This window comes from Nelumbo lutea, chromosome 2 (assembly GCF_056320005.1).
Source record: "Nelumbo lutea isolate HS-2025 chromosome 2, American lotus-T2T, whole genome shotgun sequence".
Classification (NCBI taxonomy): Eukaryota; Viridiplantae; Streptophyta; class Magnoliopsida; order Proteales; family Nelumbonaceae; genus Nelumbo; species Nelumbo lutea.
Window position 1 is genome coordinate 4,946,315 of NC_142685.1, and position 21,913 is coordinate 4,968,227.

The following is a 21,913-nucleotide window of genomic DNA, read 5'->3' on the forward strand; positions in this document are numbered from 1 at the left end:
TGTGGGGTGCACAGACAGTTCCATGCCTGTAGCCCCAGACATAAGAAGCAGCCAGTATGAACATAGGAACCTACCCAGACTACAAGACTATTACAGCATCTCATTATGTTGCACTTGATATAAAGCAAACAATAATTGCCACTTGTCTAGGAATGATTAAGGTATGCAAAAGCATAACCACAATGTGAGCATGGCTCAAACACCCAATAGTACAGAAATCAATAAGAAAAAGATCCAACATAATAAAGGCATAGATTCAGAGATAGAAAAACAATGACAAGAATAAGAGAGGAGATTAAAGCTAGCCTTTTGAGAATGGATCTCCGGTGAATCTCCATTATTTAGTGATTTCCTCTTTAGCAAGAGTGCTTCTAATTTGGAACAAAGTCGAACTTCTGCAAGCGCGTCTTTTAGAGACTGCAAGCTCAAAGTTGAGCATATACCATTATCATATGAAGCAAAAAGCATGAATACAGATAGAGAACAAAGTCAGGAAATAAGTAAGAACATGTATATGGATTGAATAGAAGATTTCAAAAGGTGATCCTATTAACATTAAAAGGTCCTATAGGCTCAGTAGACTCCTCTTGACCAAAAGATGATTTACAAGGCTTACTAATTGTTTTCATGAATTTTCAGAAAGTGGAGATAAAAGGAGATTCTCATTTAACTTTAGGCTTTTGGATGGCTAGTAAAGGACCACGGCTCCTCCAGAACAGGTGCTAGAGAGGCTAGAGCTCTTGCATCTGGAGAAAAAACCTCATTCAGATGTGTATTGATAACAACAAATTCTGTAGCAGACAATTTAGCAAGAGTAGATCGGGAAGGGGTAATATGTATTGGGGTGTCTCCATAGAAGAATAATGTAGCCTTAACAGTTGCTTTTGTCTCACTGAAGAATCTCTAATGCATTTTATATTTTAGTTTGTGTTTCTTTAAAAGGTTTTGGATCTGGTTTTCCTATCTTGGAAACTAGAGGATTGCATATTGCTTACCTGTTAACAAAGAACTTTGATCTGGTGATTGATAAAAAATTAAAAAAAAAAAAAAAAAAAAACTTAGCCATTATATACATGTACATAAACTTAAATATGCATCTATTAGTAAAGTTGGTTAGAATATTGCATGTCTAGAATCATAGGTTCAAGTCTCATATAAGTTATTTTCAAGTCATTGTATCCATGACATTACACTACCAACGTCATTTTTGGTTTATCTTACTAATAATATAAAATATTATGATCATTTTAATTTAATTTATTAATGGTATTTAATATCTAAAGCTGATCCGAGTCCTATCTAAATCCAATGGATAAGATTCTACTTGAATCCGAATATTAATGAATCAAATTTAGATCTGGGTATATCCAGTTCACTCCAATCCATTTTTTGTCATATTAACCTGATCTGGCCTATAAACTGCTCTCATAAATGAAGAAAATTTCTTGCATAATAGACCTTGCAAATTATAATTATTAATAACTATAATTTGCGCCTTGTCTCATTTGCACTCCTAATAAACCTTGCAATAACCTAAGAGCAATGACAACTATGCTAAATTTGTTCCTAAAAAACTAGTGCTTAATACTGTATTTAGAATCCAACTAAATATTAGACAAAGGCCATTACACAATGCTGATCCCAGTTATCTGGAGTCATGGGAGGGGTGAAGTGGATATGGTCCTAACCTTTGGCATTTTTTGGCACAAAGTGGCTGATTTCAGACTCAAACCAGCATTCTCACATGTCATCTTAAGATAATTAGATGAGATATTTGTGGGAATAATAAAATACAACTCACCTCCAGTGTTGCAATGGTTGTTTTTTCAGATGTTTTCTCATCTGCTTTGCTTGAAGACAGACGAGATGCTCTCATTTCATCAATTTTTTGTTGCAGTTTTGAAATCTCAGCATCTATTCTGTGACCAGAAAACAACAAATAGAATAGCACTAACAATATTAGTTTTTCCACCCACTTCAAGCTAGACATATAATATGCATTTTATTGGCAAAGACAAAACAATGCATTTCCAAGTAGAAAATAGAAACTAAACTCTACACCTGTCTACCTGGATTTATCCCTGGATAATCTAACGCACTCTATGCCTTTGGCACCAAAGAAGGCAAAATTTCTAGCTGTGGAGCCAATGACAAATTACAACTGGATACAGAGCTAATTTTTCGGCTGAGGCTTTAGCAAGGCAGGGGGTTCATATAAAAGATGTATTGAGGGATTGCATCCCAAGCGGATGAAAGTAATTTTGTGAAGATAAATAAGAGATAACCGATACAAGTGGGGTGAGTAGCAAATGCTAGCCTATCAAAAGGGATGCTTGGCAAAATCTCAATTTACTTCATTCTTTTATTTAAATTATTAAAAAGTCTTTTTTTATAAATAAAATTAAGATTTCATTAAGAGGTGCGAGCTGCATCCTCTCCTAGCAACAAGGAGAAACAGAAAACAGAAACCAAATTCAAATTACAACAGAGCCCACTACAATTGTTCTCTGTTTGCCCCTTTCTTTGCTAGGCAATCAGCCAAAGCATTTACTGATCTCCCCACCCATTGTATTCTTACAGTTAAGCTCCTTGTCAGCCACTTGAATATTTTAATTCCATTCTTAAAGAACCATACTATAGACTCTGAATTCTGTAGCCGACCCACTACCACCTTGGAATCCCCTTCAATTAGCAGCTGTTCCTCACCTAGCTGAACTGCAAGCTGTACACCCTGGATGAAAGCTAGCAATTCTGCCCTAGTAGAGTTCCCAACTCCTAGAGGACCTGAGTAAAGGAGAACCACAATACCAACCTCATCCCTCAACACCCCTCCCATCCGGAGGGCCTGGATTACCCTGACTGCAGCCATCAAAATTCAGCTTCAAGAAACCTTCAGGAGGGGGTTCCCAACTCATACTCTCTAATCTTAGAGAAGAGCAGCTTGCTACTGCTGACCAATTCCTCCAGATATCATTAAAGGAGAATTGGTGGAACAAATCCAGGGATTTTAGCCACAAAATTACCATAAATGCACTCCTTCAATTCTTGTAGGTTCCTCTCCTCTTGGAAAATCCTGGCAATCCTTTCTTCTCACTGTCCAAATCAAGGCTGCTCTTGCATACCTCCACATAGTTCTTCCTCTTCTTTGACACCAAGGGGAGGTAGAAGGATCAAAAAGCAAGCTTACTTATGCTGGCCTATGCCACCTGCACCCAAACAACAAGAAGAGCCACTCCCATAACTCTGCAATAAAGGAACATGATATTAGTAAATGGTAACAAACCTCACCATGAGATCTGCAAAGGATACACAACAATTAGGTGAGATACAAAGGAAAAGTCTTCTTGTTTGTAGGATATCAAGGTATTTATTTTCCCATAATGCACTTCCCAGAAAAAAGCCAAAACCTTAGAGGGAATAGGCTTGCACCAAATTTCCTTAATGGGGAAGAGTTAGTTGGAAGGAGACTGAGAAAGTGACTTGAAAAAAGAGGCACAAGAAAAAAGGCCCATTCTACCGAGGCGTCCAAATGCGCATATCTAGTTCAAAAGGGGGTCCAAACAAACTTTATCAAGAAGGCTTAACAGGCTAATTAGGCAATCAATTTCCTCCTTCCTTAAACCTCTACAAAACCCAAAACCCCAGTTTGGTGCCAATGGATTTTCTAGAGGGGAGAAAAATTTTGATACAAAGTTCTTTTTATACCAAGAAACAGAGAATAAAGAAGGGAAGAGATCCTTCAAAGGAGCCTCTCCAACCCAAATATCCTCCCAAAAGAGGACAAAGTTAACAACACAAACATCATAGCTGACAAACCTAAGAAATTGAAGAAGAATACCATGAATCGCTTTCCATGGTGTTGCCAAGGTTGCCCGCTGAGATACTCCAGCATCCCACCCATTTTTTCCTTGGCCATGAATACTTCTTACCACCTTATGCCATAATCTCTCTCCCTCTCCAAGGGCCATCTCCATAGCCACTTCCCTAGTAGCGTTGTATTCTTTTGAAGCAAGTCCCCTAATCCCAAACCCTCTCCTCTTTATTACAACATACCACCTCCCACTTTATCAAATGATCCTTCATACTTTCCCCTAGTTCCCAAAGAAAGTCTCTCATCAATTTCTCCAATTTATTGGCTTCCCTATGTGGAATCCTAAAGACAAACAGGAAGTAGGTTGGTAGGTTAGTAAGTGTAGCTCTAATCAAAGTGATTCTACCCTCCAACAAGATAAAATTATTTGTCCACAAGGCCAACTTCTTTGAAACCTCTCTACCATTGGGTGCCAAAAACTACTCTCCCTAAGGTTTGCCTCTAAAGAAAGCCCCAAATAGGTAATGGGCCAGGAAGAAATGAAGCGCTCTAAGCCTCTTGCAATAGCCTCCACCTCACTAGTTTCCAAGCTGACACCAGCTACACAACTCTTTCCAAGGTTGATTTTCAAATTAGACAACCTCTCAAAGCTTCTAACCAACTACTTAAGATTTCTCACCTTCTCAAGATCATTCCCGTCATAGAAAATCAGCAAATCATCTGCAAATTGGAGATGGGTAAAGAGAATACCATCTCTGCCTATTCTCCACCCTTTTACTACATCCTCTTTGCCAACCTTCAAGACCATTCTACTAAGCACATCTACTATTAAAGTGAAAAGGAAAAGTGAAAGAGGGTCACCTTGCGTAATACCTCTATAGGCTAGGAAGAAATCCTTCACCACTCCATTGACCAAGATAGAATAATGACAGAAACTAACACAACCAAAGATCCAATTACACCACTTGTCCCCAAAACCACAATTTCTCAAAACTTGTAAAACGAAATGCTAGACCACCAGATCAGCTGTTAAGATGTGCCGAATAGGGGTAGTTTAGTCTTCGTCTGTTTATTAAGTAACTTGCTTATGTGGCAGTGTTATTAGAGTTACTTTGCCCCACACTTAAGTAAGGGCATTTCTGTCTTTGTAAACATTATTAGAATCTAATATAGATTAAGGGGGTCGACTGGATGGGTTAACCATCAGATTTTCGACTGACCCTTCTTTTCTTCTTCATCTTCTTCTTCTTCTTCTTCTTCTTCTTCTTCTCTTCCTGTTCGGACTACTGTAGCAGCAGTCGAAACATGGTATCAGAGCCATGCTCCTGACCTACGTCAGTTGGTAAAGCACCTCAGCATTGTTCATGACTCTTCACCTTCGTTTCTGGTAAGTCGATGGAGAGAACTGGTTCGCCCTAGGTCAGAAACATTACAGCTTGTCTCTCTGCTGCGCATAACCTTCTTCAACAAGGAAAGTGACTTCAGCAGTGAATGGTTGATTGATATTCTCAAAGGAAGGTCGGTTCTCTCTTCTTCTAGTGTTACTTATATTTCTGGGTAGAAACCCTATAAGAAGCTGTTAGTATTGAGTAGAACCTAGAGAACTAGGTTCATTGTTGCCCTAGGAAGGGCTGTGTGTGCAGTAGCCGAATGGTGTAGGGCTGCTGTAAGTTGTTGAATGGTGTTAGGGCTGCTGCAAGTGGCCGAGTGGTGTAAGGTAGAATGCAGTGACCTTGCCGAACTCCTTGTGGTTGTGTAATGCCCTCTCAAGTGTGTTAAACAAGTCTGAATTGGGTGCAGCAGATTTGGCTGTGTTGTGGTGCTTGAGTGGTTGTAAGAGGGCCTCTACTTGTGATTAGTGAATGGTAAACTGATGCTTATGTGGGACGTAAGTGTGTGAAGTCAGCAGTAGTGTGAATAAGAACAAGTGTGTGCTTCCACTGTGGTGTTTTGAGGCTACAATAGGTGCTGAAATATCAAACTATGAACAACATCAATCAGCTTGTAGCTGAGAAGTAAAGTTAGAGACAACTGTGAAAGAGTACAATGGCAGCAATAGGAGATGGCTACAATGATCAGAAACCTAGTGTAGTAATTTCCTCCGACTACCTAGGGGTACAAATGACCCCAATTAAGCTAAATGGGGAGAATTATGTTCCATGGGCTAAATCAGTGGAAGTTTTTCTCAAGGCAAAGAAGAAAGTAAAGCATGTAAGAGATAAGAAGCCACCGGTTGACTCTCCAGGGTTTGATGATTGGAAACAAGAAGATGCTCAAATCATGACTTGGCTGTGGAATAGTATGGAACCCAAAATCAGTGTCGACTTCATGTTCCTTGATACAGCTAAGGATATATGGGAGCATGCTAAGAAGCTATATTCTGGACAAGATAACACAACAAGAGTATATCAGTTGTATCAGGAGTACTTTGATTTACAACAAGGAACCAAAACACTAGAAGAGTACTATGCCTGCATGAAGAATATAAGGAATGAACTCAATGTCTATCACCCCCTTACTCCAGATATTCAAGTTCAGCAACAGCAAAGGGAGCAGCTAGATGTTACAAGATTTTTAGTGGGGCTGAAGTCGGAATATGAACCAGTTAGAGCTCAAATATTGGGGGGCTCTACTCTTCCTACACTAGAGGAAGTATTCTCAAGACTTCATAGAATTTCTTTGGGCTAGACAGAGAACCCCACATAGTATGAAAGATCAGCACTTGTGACAGCTAGAGGTGGTGGACATAGTACAAGAGGGGGAGGTCATTCCAGAGGGGGCCGTGGCAATTCCATGATTGGTTGGGGTGGCCGTGACTCAGGGGGAGGCCGTGGCAGAGGAAAAAACAACTCTACAAGGAAGTGTACTCATTGTGGTAGGGATGGACACACAGTGAATTTCTGTTATGATGTACATGGCCCTCCCTCTAAATGGGCTAATCATGCTGTAGTAGGCGAGGTTGCTATTAGTGATAGTAAACTGGCAGACCGAACACCTCCCACATCTACATCTACTTCTGGGAGGGAGATGGTGAGTGTTTTGCGTGATGAGTATGAATAGTTCCTTCAAACTACTTCACAGCATACCACTGCCACATATGCCCAATCAGGTATTGCTTGCATGTCATCTAAAACTCCTTCCTGGATTATTGACTCTGGAGCCTCAGATCATATGACCGGGACTCCAGGTGTGTTCTCTTCTCTTTCTGAAACATCCACATCACAAACTGTTACACTTGCCAATGGGTCCTCATCTCCCATCTGTGGTGTTGGTAATGTTGACTTGGCTTCTGTCCCCTTATCATTTGTTTTATATGTACCTAAGTTTCCATTCAATCTTATGTCTGTTACTAAAATAACCAAAGCTCTTAATTGTTCTGTTACCTTATTTCCTTCCACTTGTGTTTTTCAGGATCTCAAGATGGGGAAGAAGATTGGTGGGGGGCATGAAACTGGTGGACTGTATTACCTTAACGGCGGTGGATCTTCAATTGCACTTCAGACTTCCCTTACTCCTCTACAATGGCATTGCCGACTGGGACATCCATCTCTCAAGGTTCTCAAGATGTTGGTTCCATCATTGAGTCAGTTGTCAGGTTTACAATGTGAGTCATGTCAGTTTGGTAAACACCGTCGTGTGTCCTTCAATCCAAGAGTTGAGAGTCGTATGTTGAGTCATTTTTCTTTGGTTCATTCATATGTTTGGGGTCCAATCAAAATAGAGTCTTATAATGGGTACAAGTATTTTGTCTCCTTTATTGATGATTGTTCAAGAATGACATGGATTTACTTAATGAAAGAAAGAAGTGAATTATTTTCCATTTTTCAAAAATTCCATGCTGAAATACTCACACAATTTGGTGTTCCAATCAAAGTTCTTCATTCAGATAATGGTCGTGAATACTTTCTTACTGCATTTCAACAGTATTTAGAACAGCATGGCATTATTCATCAGACCTTGTGTGCTTTCACCCCTCAACAAAATGGGGTGGTTGAACGGAAGAATCGTCATCTTCTTGAAATTGCTCGGTCTATGCTTCACCACATGAATGTTCCTAAACAATTTTGGAGTGATGTTGTACTCACTGCATGTTTTCTCATTAATCGGATGCCCTCTTTTATTCTTCATGGTTGGTCCCCCTTCTCCATCTTGTTTCCCACTTTATCTCCATTTCCATTAACTCCTCGTGTCTTTGGTTGTGTGTGCTTTGTTCATAATCTGAGTCCTAGAATAGACAAGCTAGATGCACGCTCAATTAAATGTGTCTTCATTGGCTACTCTCGGACTCAAAAAGGGTACAAGTGTTATAATCCCATGGCCTGAAAGTGCTATGTCTGCCCTGATGTCACCTTTTTTGAGTTTGTCCCCTTCTTCTCCAGTCATGAAGCACCCTTGTCCTCACCCTTACTTCCTCTTCCTCTTCCTGTCAGTGATTCAGTTCCAGAGGCTGTTGTTAGAGTAGACTCATCTCCTCATCTAGTGCAGGTCACCACTGAATGGCCACCGATCCGACAAGTGTATACACGTCGAACGACATCGGCCCCTCCTCCTGCTTCTACCTCATCTGCGGATCCTCTCATGGCTCCTATTGCTGAACCTTCAGATCTTAACCTACCCATTGCCTTACGGAAAGGTAAACGTAGTTCTACACACCAACCCGTTTTCAATTTTGTTTCATTATCTCGTCTTTCTACCTCACATCACCAGTTTGTTTCACTTTTGTCTTCTATTTCTATACCTAACAATGTTCAAGAAACTCTTAGTTCACCTGGATGGCGGCGGGCAATGAAGGAGGAACTTTCTGCTCTTCAACATACTCAAACGTGGGAACTTACTACTCTCCCACCTGGTAAGCATGATGTGGGCTGTAAATTGGTGTATACTGTGAAATACTTGCCAGATGGTAGTGTGGAGCGTCTGAAGGCCAGACTTGTTGCTAAAGGTTACTCACAGTTGTATGGTGTGGACTACATGGAGACATTCTCTCCGATGGCTAAAATTGGTTCCGTTCGTGTCCTAATTTCCTTGGCAGTTATGTATGATTGGCCTCTCCTTCAACTTGACATAAAGAATGCCTTCCTCCATGGTGATCTAGTGGAGGAGGCATATATGGAATAACCACCTGGGTTTGTTGCTCAGGGGGAGGGTGGTAAGGTGTGCAAGCTGAAGAAAGCAATTTATGGGTTGAAGCAATCTCCACGTGCTTGGTTCGGGAAGTTCAGTGAAGTGGTGAAGAGTTTTGGAATGAAGCAATGCTAGGTTGATCACTCAGTGTTCAGCTATGACTCAGAAGCTGGGAAGATTTTATTTAGTGGTCTATGTGGATGATATTGTCATCACTGGTAGTGATAAATTGAGGATTAGCAAACTAAAGGTATTTCTGCAAAATCATTTTCAAAAAAATGACCTTGGAACATTAAAGTATTTCTTGGGAATAGAGGTTGCCAGGTCAAAACAAGGTGTGAATCTGTGCCAAAGGAAATATGTCCTTGATCTATTGGAAGAAACAAGACTGTTAGGTGCAAAACCGGCTGAGACCCCTATGGAACCAAATGTTAAGTTGAGCAGTGATACAGGAGAAGTATTTGAAGATCCTGGAAGGAATAGACGACTAGTGGGAAAGCTGAACTATCTGACTATCACGAGACCCGACATCTCCTTTGCAGTCAGTGTGGTGAGCCAATTCATGCAGAACCCTCGTATACCTCACTGAGATGCAGTCCTTAGAATTGTGAGGTATCTGAAAGGAGCTCCAGGTCGTGGGCTATTGTATAAACCAAGAGGAAAACTTGAAGTAGTTGGGTATACAGATGCAGACTAGGCAAGCTCAATGAGTGACAGAAGATCTACTACAGGCTATTGCACATTTCTGGGAGAAAATCTTGTGACATGGAAGAGTAAAAAGCAGACGGTTGTAGCCAGAAGCAGTGCTGAAGCCGAATATAGGGCCATGGCTCACACTACCTGTGAATTAGTGTGACTGAGGAATCTCCTACAAGAAATTGGGTTTCACATGGATAAACCTATGAAATTGTACTGTGACAACCAAGCTGCACTCCATATCTCATCCAATCCTGTCTTTCATGAGAGAACAAAGCACATAGAGGTTGATTGCCACTTTGTGAGAGAGAAGGTTCTTGCTGGACAGATAAATACAGAACATGTGGGCTCCAATGACCAGTGGGCAGATTTGTTTACAAAAACTCTAAGCTCAGGGAAAGTGAACTATCTATGTAACAAGATGGGATTATATGACATATATTCTCCAGCTTGAGGGGGAGTGTTAAGATGTGCCGAATAGGGGTAGTTTAGTCTTCTTCTGTTTATTAAGTAACTTGCTTATGTGGCAGTGTTATTAGAGTTACTCTGCTCCACACTTAAGTAAGGGCATTTCTGTCTTTGTAAACATTATTAGAATATAATATAGATTAAGGGGGTCGACTGGATGGGTTAACCATCAGATTTTTTACTGACCCTTCTTCTTCTTCTTCTTCTTCTTCTTCTTCTTCTTCTTCTTCTTCTTCTTCTTCTTCTTCTTCTTCTTCTTCTTCTTCTTCTTCTCCTCTTCCTGTTCAGACTATTGTAGCAGCAGTCGAAATATAGGCCTTTTCCAAATCTAACTTACAAACAAAGTCTATTCTTTTAGATCTTCTCATATCCTCCAAACACTCATTAGCAATCAAAACCTGGTTTGTTATTTGTCTCCCTTATACAAAAGCCCCTTGGGATTGGTTGATTAAGGAAGAGAGAATTTCTTTAAGCCTTAGAGACAAAACCTTAGCTAAGGTTTTGTAATTTTTTTTGAAGAATAAAAGGAAAAATAATTACAGAAAGAAGATGATAAGATATCATCCGAAAGAAGAGAACAACTAAATGACCCAGCAAACAAGCATGCAACTTACATGCCAACGACTCATACTAAACTGGGCTCAAGCTAAAAACCTTGAAACACCTGGTAGAGATGCTCAATCTTCATCCACGATCTCATCCTCCTGATCTAAAACTTCCTCATCCCAAGCTTCACCTCCTTTCAACAAAGCTCTTTTCTTTAACTTCTCTTCCCTTTTTCTCCTTTCAAATTCCTCAAAGGCCCTCCTAGCAAACTCTTCTTCACCACCCCAAAAATAGAGACCCAAACTTTTTCTGATCATAACCTCTCTGTCTACCAACTTTTGAAGAGTCACACCGCCTGAAGCATTATCCTTAAACTCATCACTTTGCACCTTGGTGCTCATACCAAAAACAGAACCCTCATTGCCCTCCTTGATGGCTTGAACATCCTTCCCCAAAAGAGAATCTAGTAGTTACTCCTCCATCATTGTTCCTTTAGACTCAGCTCTAGGAGACAAATTGCCTCTCCTCCTTCTTCTCTTGTATACCCATTTGTAGTTTTTTGTGGGTCCTGCCCCTGCCAGATCGAGCTTCAACCTGGAGAATATTTTTGTAACATGCAATACATTAGAGTTTCTTAGGCTACACGATTTCTTACCATTCACTTCGTTGAACCTCTCATTTTTCTCTTCATTCCTGCTTCTTCGACCCAAGTCAACACCCAAACTTCCGACCTTCACCTTCTTAAGACTAAAGGCGTCTCCAACATGATTCTCATCCTAAACACCAACGTTATCTCCATCTTATCTCAGCCCTCTTCCTCCTACTACTTCCCCAAACTCAGAAACCACAAAGATCTCGCCAACTTCCTCAGTCCCCTCTTCTAACCCCCCACTCTCGCTGGGGAAAATCTTCTCAGAGGCCAAAAGGTCGACTGAAACCAAATTGTTTCTTGTTTCTTGTTTCTTGAAGAGTCGACAGATCAACCTTAGTTTCCAGTGTGATCCAGGCCACCGCAGTATTTCTTTCAACCTGAGCGAACAGACCCTCTCCTCCAACCGCAGAAGAGGCCTGACTTCCGACATGATCCTCCCCTATGCATCCATCTGGCTTCTTAATTCCATTTTTGTCGAATTTGGTAATCGCCCAAATCCACCTTTCCTTTCTATTAATTCTCACCTCATTAAGTCGATTGACCTTAGCCCTAATAACGCAATTGAAATTCAAAGTTTAGGCCCCACCTGTTTCTTCAAAGGATCTATTCTTCTCATTCGGGTTTTCAGCTTCCACCATTGTTGCTTTGTTCTCAAAGTTGTCCACGTGTCCCACCTCCCCAATCTTCTCACTAACTCCACCATCCTCTGCAGTACCCGAATCCTTCTTTCTATCTCTTTCAACCACCTCTACCTAGGTCTCACCCCCTTTTCCATTTCTCAAGTTCTGCCAGCCACCTCCATCATTAAAGCCCCTCAAAACCCCCTCGTTTTTCCTAAAATGCCAAAACTGCCCTCGTTGCCTACCTCTGACCTTCCTTGTCTCTTCGACTTCTCAAAAACGAAAAGCTTTTTTGCAACATAGCTCCTTCCGGTCTTGTATTCCCCTCCCATCTTCTAAGTGGTTCAACCATCTTAGAGGGTAGGGGCCTTCCACCACAAGTCTTAACTCGTAACTTTCCCCTATGAAGCAGAGAGTTAACAGAGTCAACACCTCGTGGACCTCTGCAACTTCTACCAAGATTCTTGCAGCACTCAAATTCTGCCAAGAATTTACTCTTGCATCTACAAATCTGAAACTGCCGCAGACATCTCCCACCACCTTGAACGTATGGAAGCTCCAAAGTCCAAACGTGTAAAAGAATGCCGAAGATCACAATCCACACCAAGCTTGTTAGACCCATGTCTCTAATAACGCCAACCATGGGAGACCACCTTCCAATTCTAAGCTCTGGGCGTCGTAGCTCACTTTGTTCTCATTCCAATTCTAAGACTTTGTAAATGTTGGTCACCAAACTAATTGGCCTAAAATCCTTAGGGTTATTTGCATTAGGCTTCTTAGGAACTAAGGCCAAAAAAGTGGCATTGACACCCGAGCTCACTATATGGTTTTCTGTAAATTCCTTAAGAGCATCACATAAATCATCTTTCAGTACATCCTAACAATCTTGATAGAAAGCCATTGTAAAACCATCCGAGCCTGGTGCCTTAAATCTATCCATCAGGAACAACTCTCTTAATCTCCTCCTCTTTAAGGTTCCTTTCTAACCACCTTTCTTTTTACTCTCCCAAACTTGGCTACTCTAACCCTTCCATTGGTAACTACTCATTCAACAATCTTCTAAATATAGATTTAAAATGATCCACAAAAATTCTAGCAATTTCATCCTAATTGGTAATCACTTGCCCTTCTAATTCTAATTTGGCCACTAGGTTCTTCCCTCTCCCATTTCCAGATCATGGAAGAACCTAGTATTCCCATCACCTTCCTTAATCCACTTATGCCTTGACTTCTGCCTCCAACAAACCTCTTCTCTGAATAAGACATCTTCTAATTTCTTTTTCATATGCCTTCTTAATTCTCTATCTTATTAACTCGATAGCACTTGGAATTCCTTCTCATCCAACTTTTCAATTTGTGTGATTAGATTCAATTTTTCTTCCTCAACCCTTCCAAAGTGATTGCCATTCAACCCCTTCAACCCGGTCCTCAGTCTCTTCAACTTCTTATGAAATTTAATTCCTTTCCATGTTATCCCCCCCAACTCCTCATTCCACCACTCCTTCACTTTACCCCCAAAGTCCAAACGAGTTAGCCACATATTTTGAAACCTAAACGGTCTAGGTCTACTAATCAAGGATTCAATACCAATCTTAATTAGGCAATGGTCAGAATGACCCTAGGCAGAGCTCTAGAAATCAGATTTCCCCAGCAATTCTCCCAGGCTGGGTTGAAGAGGAACCTATCCAACTAAGAAAGGTTCAATTGTCGATTCACTTGCTAGAGAGAGATAGAGAGTTCATAGACAAAATTTGTAGTATAGTACCTCATATGGTGGCTTTTTGTTTTTAAATTTTTTGATCAGCAAAAAGAACAAGCTTATATTAATAAAGAATAACAGAATTTACAGCAGTGAATAGCCTCGGCTACCCAAACAGTTAAAGAAAAAACAGTCATAACCCCAGGAATTTAGCTTTTATGATGGCTTTTTATGTTTCCTTTTGTAAACAAATATTAGTTGGGGGAGGTCGCAGTGATGCTAGCTCTCATTCTCTACATTGGAGAGGGTTTGGTTACTCTCCCTTGTTTTGTACTTTATTCTTAAGCCTATTACTTTTTTAACCAAATGTCCAGTTGCATATAAAAACAAAAGGATCACTCTCTTGATCTCAACTCTTTCCTTCCCCATAATGTAAATAAGTTGATCCCTCAATCTATCCTGTCACCTTTTTCTTTATTATGCACGAAATGGAGTTGTTGCTTCTTCAATTTGTTTTTTCCTGAAATAAAATAACAAAAAAAACCTTTCTTTATCCATTTATTTCATGGCTTTTCTCTACCAGATTACCTCTCTTCCTGAAACTTTGCTTTCAGTCTATGTCTATTAAGATTCATTCTGTCAAATTTAATAAGGTTCGAACTTCAATCAGAAACAGACAAGTTCCAAGAAAGGGAAAGGTACCAAATGCAATCATAACATTACTTCCACCTAGCATACTCAAAATAAAGGCCGAAGCTTCATATAGATACATTAAAGTATCAGACCACTTAATATATGCATTACTCTTTTTTTTTATCAATAATATATGCATTACTCTTAGAAAAGCATATAAGAAAGCAAGGACCAGCATTTGAGGCTGAATGCATATAAGAAAAAACAAAAAACGAAAAACAAAAAATACAGACTGTTAACCACCTTGCAAGATCAGCATTTATTTTCAACCCTGTAATTGCACCTTGTGCAAATTGGAGCAACTCTTCTCGTTTTACCTGGAAAAGGAAGAAACTCCCCAAATGTTAAGAACTGACTAATCTTTTTTTTTCTTTTGGTCAGTAAGAGAAACTGACAAATCTTAATCTTAATCTACCAAATGATTTTATGTTGGTTTTGACATTAAATTAATATTCCAAGCATCACCGTCATAAGATTAACCTCTAAAACAGGTTAATCTTTACAACATAATGAAACAAAGAGAATAGAAAAGAAAATTTTATAGGTGAAGATGTATAGGGTAGAATATTGTTCACCATAGTTACGGAAATGTCATACACACAAAGGTAGGAGAAAAACATCCATACCTCCTATCTACTGCACCATTAACTATGAAACCTGAAAATTAACTAAACAATAAGGCTATGTTTGGCTTGAAGGAAAAGGTAGAGAAAGGAAGGGAAAGACAAGGAAACCAATACAAGGGTTGTAAAGGTTTCCCTACATTTTCCTTCATACCAAACATAGCCTAAGTAGATGAATGATGCTGGTGACCAGATCTCACTACCAATAAATAAAAAATGATAAAAACGCCCTCACTTTCCCAAGATACTTGAAAGTACAAGGGAAAAAGAAAAATTCAAAGCATGAGATCCCTTTCTTAACCATTTGGCAGTCCCCACCCCCCCACGCCCCCCCCCCAAAAAAAAAGCATGGGATTACTGCTATGGGCCCATATTGTGAAAAGGTTAACCCAAATAGATATGAGAAGGCATGAATAATGACAACTACTAAAAGACCATTACCCAATGATAGTCCCAGTAATCCAGGATGCTGAAAGGGGTGGACTGTTTATGGTCCTAACCTCTGGTTATTTTTGCACAAAGTGGTGACTCTCAGACTCAAACTCATGTCCTCACACTTGTCAGCCAAAGATTTTTCCCTCTCACCAAGCAATGGCTCCTAATAAAGCAGCTTCATTTGAATAAATACTTACAGCAGACACGAATGTCAGAATAAATGCCAATAAATAAGCAAAGCATAAACCATGGGATAACTGTTTTTTCCTGATAAGTGTCAAGGATTTAAATGAATATGGATATGGCATGCAATGGTCAGAATCTGACATATGTAAGTCAATTGGACTTAAGGCCATCCAGAAATATGAGAGCACAAGCAATGAGGATGTAGCATGCACTTGCTCAGAATTTAAACATCAGAGTAAAAGAATCAAGGTATTTTTCGAATTTTTCTTAAAAGTAAAATGCATATAAAGATAAATGAAATCTAACATGAGTATACTTGAATTCACAATAGTGAAAAACCTCAAAAGGTCATGGAGATTACGAGCTACGACATGGAAGGTAAGAAACAGACTAAAGATGTCCAAGTGGAAAAGCCTGCTGGATTAAGTGATGATCGAAGTGATGAGAATGATCTTTCTTCTGGGACTTGCAATTTTAGGAACTGTAAGTCTTTGGAGGTAGGCTATGTTTCTATTGATCAGAAGGATTCTACACCGCCAAGTCAAGTGTGTGGCCCTGCTCAGGAGGAGCCTCTGAAACTCAAAGAAATTGTAGAAGATGAAGCTGGAGGATCCATCAGAGAAGCAAATGGCAGCTTTCTTTCAATGGTAAGGAGTTCATTTGACTCTGGGTCAAGTGGTGATCGAAGAGGCAATGAGAATGGTCATTTGGAGGTTTGCAGTGATTCTGTTGGTCAGAAGGATTCTCCTCTGCCAAGGCAATGTGTGACCCCAGGAGGAGTTTCACCTGAGAGGCACAGAAGATGAATCTGAAGGCATGGAGTAGGGTTGGAGGTGAAAAGGAAGACAGAGAGAGAAGCTGAAGATTTTCTGAAAGTCAAAGAAAAGGTCAAAGATGAAGAGGGAGGATCCGTCGGAAAAGCAAAGGGAACGATTCTTTCTTTGGATGATAGTTTATCTGATCTCGTCTTTTCTTGGAGGAAGTAGTGGGCTGCAGGAGGAAGGTTAAGGAAAGTCTTGAGGTTTTTTTTTTTTTTTTTTTGATGAGCAATAGTAAAATTTTATTAATTCAAAAACTGATTTAGAGTTGTGATTTCATACAACATCCAAGGAAGAGGCGCGAGCTGCAGCCCCTCCTAGAATCTTACAATTAAACTAGGAAAAAAATACAGAAATCACAGCTGAGCTCAAAACAATTATTCCCTATTTACCCCGTGCTTGGCTAACACATTGGACAAAGTATTTGCTGATCTCCCCACCCACTGTAGAGAGACCAACATATTCCTTGTCAACCAACTGAATTTCTCCACTTCGTTCTCGCAGCACCATATAGCATATTCAGGATTTTTCAGCCAGCCCACCACCACCTTGGAATCCCCTTCAATTATCAGATTCTGTACACCCAATCGGTTTGCAAATTGCACCCCTTGTACAGCAGCTAATAGCTCTGCCCTGATGGAGTCTCCAACTCCTAAAGGACCAGAGTAAAGCAAGACAATCTCTCCATTCTCATTTCTCAGAACACACCCCATTCCAGATAATCCTGGATTACCCATGCTACTTCCACCAAAGTTCAACTTCAGTGAGCCTTCAGATGGAGGAGACCAGCTTGTAATTAACTTGTCCTTTAAGGGTGAACACCTCTATATTGCTGACCAGTTTCTCCAAAGGTCATTAAAAGAGAATTGATGAAAGATTTCCAAAGTCTTCAGCCAAAGGATTGCCCCACGCAACACAGTCTTTCAGTTCTTGACTGCTCCTTTCCTTTTCTTGAAAAATTCTAGCATTCCTTTCTTCCCAAAGAGTCTAGATCAGAGCAGCGCAAGTGCATCTCCACATAAGTCTCCCTCTTTTTGTAAGCCAAGAGAAAGTAGAATGGTCAAAGATCATGCGAACTTCTACTGGTAAGTTCCAACTACTCCCAAACAATGAAAGTAACCAAGCCCAAAGGTCTGCAAAAAATGGACAAGATATTAGTAGATGGTAACAATCCTCCCCATGAGCTCTGCAGAGGATACACCACTTGGGAGAAATACAGAGGAAAGGTCTTCTCTTTTGTAGGTTATCTAGAGTGTTTACTTTCCCATAGAATACTTCCCAACAAAACACCATAATCTTTGGGGGAACTGGCCTACACCAAATTTCCTTTGACGAAAAAGGTTGCTGAGCAGAAGACTGAGAGATGGACTTGAAATAAGAAGCACAAGTAAAGGTTTCTTTGGGTCTAGGAGCCCACACTTTTATCTAGCTAGGAGGGATCCAAGCAAACCTGATTAAGGCAACATAGCAAGTCAGAGAGAGATTCAATTTCATATCCCTTAGTCCCCTACGAAACCCGAAACCCCAATTAGGAGCCAAGGGTGTTCTTGAGGGTGAGACAAATTTTGAGACCAAAAGCGAACAGCATTTCCAAAACAAACTTCACACCTGATAAAATTGAGAAATTGAGGAAGGGTGTTGTGTATGGCCTTCCAAGGTGTTGCTAGGTTAGCCTGCCTTGATACACTAGCATCCCATCCATTCTCTGAACTCCTATGAATGCTTCTCACCACCTCATGCCACACCCTCTCACTTTCCAATGGCCATCGCCACAACCATTTCCCTAACAGAGCTTGATTTTTTTCAATCACCCTCTCAAGTCCCAAACCCCCCCTCTTCTTTACTTCTGCAAACAATTTCCCATTTAACCAAATGATCCTTTTTTCCTTGTCTCGGTTCCCAAAGGAAGTCTCTCATCAACTTCTCCAGCTTCCTAGCTTCCCTAAGTGGTATCCTAAAAACAAACAGAAAGTAAATAGGTAAGTTAACCAAAGCATCTCTTATTAAGGTGTTCTCCCTCCCAAAGAGATGTAATTCTTCTTCCAAGAAGTTAATCTCTTCTCAAACTTTTCTAGCATTGGGGTCCGAAATCTGCTCTCCCTAGGATTTGCCCCCTAATGGAAGCCCTAAGAAGGGCATAGGCCAAGAAGAGATAGAACACTCAAGACACTCTACAATAACCTCAATCTCCCCAACCTCCAAATTTATACCCGCTATGCAACTCTTCTCCAAATTTATTTTCAAATTAGAAACCCTTTCAAATCCTTTGTTTAGCTCCTTTAGGTTTGCCACCTTCTTGCTAAAACCTCCTTCACAAAAGATCATTAGGTCATCTACAAACTGAAGGCAGGTGACTAGGACTTGGTATCTCCCTATTCTCCAACCCCTAATGGCATCTTCTCTATCAGCCTTAGTAATGATCCTACTGAATACAACAGCTACTAAGGTTAAAAGGAAGGGAGAGAGTGGATCCCCTTGCCCGATGCCCTTGCAAGCTAGAAAAAAATCCTTCACCACACCATTTACCAGAATAGAGTAGTGATAGGTACTAATACACCCAAATATCCAACTACACCACTTGTCCCCAAATCCACAGCTTCTCATCACCTCTAATAAAAACTTCCAGTCCACCAAGTCATAGGCCTTTTCAAGATCCAATTAACAAACAAAATCACTTTTGCCTGAACCTTTTCATTTCCTCCACACACTCATTCGCAATTAGAATTTGATTTGTTATTTGTCGCCCTTAAATCAAGGCCCCATGAGTTTCACTGATGATATTAGGGAGAACTGTTTAGATCCTCAAAGAAAGCACTTTAGCTAGAATTTTATAGATGCTTGTCACCAAACTAATAGGCATAAAATATTTTAGGTGATTGGCATCAATCTTCTTAGGGATCAAGGCAAAAAATTGGCATTGATTCCAAGGCTTATTACATGATTGTCTGCAAATTCCTTAAATATTTCAACTAAATTCTCTTTTAGCGCCTCCTAGCAGTCTTGATAAAAAGCCATTATAAAGCCATCTAGACCTGGAGCCTTGGATCTAAACATTAGAAAGACAGCTTTCTTAATCTCTTCTTCCTTGAAATTCCTTTCCAACCACCTTGCCATTCCGTCCTTAAGTCTTGGACATTCCACCCCTCCCACGACTGCTCTCTCACTCAAAGGTCTTCTATAGATCGATTTGAAGTGGTCCACAAATTTTCTGGCTATTCATCCCGGTTGGTAATCACCTCCTCTTCTATCTCTAGCTTGGTCACAAAATTCTTCCTTCGTCTCCCATTGGCCAAGTCATGGAAAAATCTAGTGTTCCCATTGCCTTCCTTAATCCACTTGATTTGTCAAACCATTTTGGGAGTCTTTTACATCCAAGTTTCTATTTGAGAGATTAGGCTCATTTTTTCTCCTCAATTCTGCCAAACTGATCTCTATTCCACTCTTTTATTTTGACTCTCAACCTCTTTAACTTCTTATGAAATTGACCCCCTTCCACCTTACCCCCCTCACCTCCTCACCCCACCACTCCTTCACTTTTTTACAAAATCTAGATGGGTAAGCCACATATTTTCAAATCTAAAAGGTTTGGACCCAATAGGAAAAGACTTAGTGCCTATCTAGATAGGACAGTGATCAGAGGTGACCCTAGGTAATGCTCTAGCAACCAAGTTTTCCAAACTATTCTCCCAGGCTAGATTAAATAAAAACATGTCCAACTTCGAACACAAAGGGGTTTCCTGAAGGTTGGACCAAGTACAACTGGTATTTCCTTCAACTCCAATCTTCAATAAAACCATTAAATTTCCTCATGCTTGTTGTGATTACCTGTTGGAGATTACTGGTTTCTTCAGAGAATCTAATGACGTTAAAATCCCCACCCAGGCACCAAGGGCCATCCCATAACCCCTTGATTGCATATAATTCCTCCCACATTTCATTTCTCTCTCTATAGGAGTTAAAGCCATAAACATTGGTTAGAACCCATACACACCCATCCTCTACATTCTTGAACTTACTGGAAATGGAGAATATCCTCCTATCAATTCTTACACCACGTCCTCCCTCCACAATGTTACAATCCCCCCCGCCCCCGAGGCTTCCCAAGAAGGAGCCAAAGTCTAACCTACACCTCTAGACCTCCAGAAACTCCTAACCCATCTCCCATCTAATTCCATCAGTTTGGATTCTTGTAAAAGAACAATGTTGAGTTTTTCCCTTTAGAGTAGGTCTTTGATCACCCTTCTCTTTCTTGCACTCCCTAGGCCTCTTACATTCCAGCTAATAATTTTCATCGAGACAAAAATAGCAAAACACACATGAAGAAGCCTTTGTCTCCTTATTTTAGGCCCTTCCTCCTATCCCCTCTACCACTAAATTCTAAATCTCCCTCAATGTCCGAGATTAGCCTTTCCACTTCAGATCTTTTCTTCTTCTTTTTTCCTTTTTCCCCCTTCCTAATACAATAAGCATACTCTTCCTTCTCTACATCCTTTCCACCCAATGTCTAAAATAGATCTTTACCACTCGCACTCATTTTGGCTGCAACGGCTCTCTATGACTCCTTCCTTTTTTAAGTTCCACCAGCCCTGTACAAATCAATTTCCAGATTCTATCCACCTCCTCACTTGTCCCCTTACCACTGCCTTCCACCACCCTCTCTCCTCCTTCCACTATCACCCTCTCTCTTACATCAAACCCTCCTAGATGGGAAGCTGGAGTATCTGTTACAGGCATAGCACACAAGCCAGTACCCAAAAAAGAAATGACACCCATACATGGTAGGACGGGGGGAGGACTAGGATCACTGGATTTGAGTTGCTGACAGGTTTTGTTTGGTTTTAAGGTCTTTCCCCTTTCTGGACAAAGTTGTGAAGTAGACGTAGTGAAAGTATCACTTTCAGACTACCTACCCACTTGGAATTCCTTTCTATGTGTTTCCGACACTAGAATACCCACATCACCCTCACGGCAGATTTTTGTCCCTCTCCACCAACATCCTGCAATTTGTTAGACTCAGGATCGGCTCCCTCGGTGGAGGGGAGAGGAGCTTGCACAGCTTCAGGACCAGTTTCTTCACCATTTCTAGCCTTCCCGCAACCTTCATCTTCGAACTCTTCCTCTATAAACAGCAGCTCTGTGTGCAAACTTTCTGTTTCAAGTAGATTATTGTTGCTTTTCAGAAGCACACTTCCCAAACTTACAGTTCCATCACTATCAAAATCGTCACTGCTATCCTGTTCACTCGGCCAGTCTTCGATCTCTGTTCTGTTAATATCACTACATTTCAGACACCTTGGATTGTGCCTATCAGGTGAGAGACGGTTCACCATGTTGGAAGGGACCCACTGTAAAGAGCTTCGGGGTCGAGAATCTTGAGGCCCTGTGCCTGAAACGTTCGATCGAAAGGAGGGATTCAAAGGAGAAGAAGATAGACGATTGTTATCGTCCATCAACTAATCCCCCCTCCCAGTCAAGTGAGTATTTAAAGGGTCCCTTGGCCCATCTAAGGAAAGTCTTGAGGTTGCTGTTGTTGATTCAGTCC

At 40.6% G+C, this 21,913-nt stretch overlaps 1 protein-coding gene across 2 annotated transcripts in view; it reads right to left on the reverse strand.

Moving 5' to 3' along the window:
• The window catches only part of LOC148868219 (uncharacterized), a 59,315-nt gene that overhangs the window by 17,584 nt on the left and 19,818 nt on the right, over window positions 1-21,913 (reverse strand). For both annotated transcript variants that reach the window (XM_088969864.1, XM_088969865.1), the window contains exons 6-8: window positions 14,553-14,626; window positions 1,802-1,919; window positions 307-417 (exon numbers count right to left, since the gene is read on the reverse strand). In XM_088969864.1, the coding sequence (XP_088825990.1) occupies window positions 307-417; window positions 1,802-1,919; window positions 14,553-14,626 (303 nt within the window). The remainder of the gene's footprint in view (window positions 1-306; window positions 418-1,801; window positions 1,920-14,552; window positions 14,627-21,913) is intronic.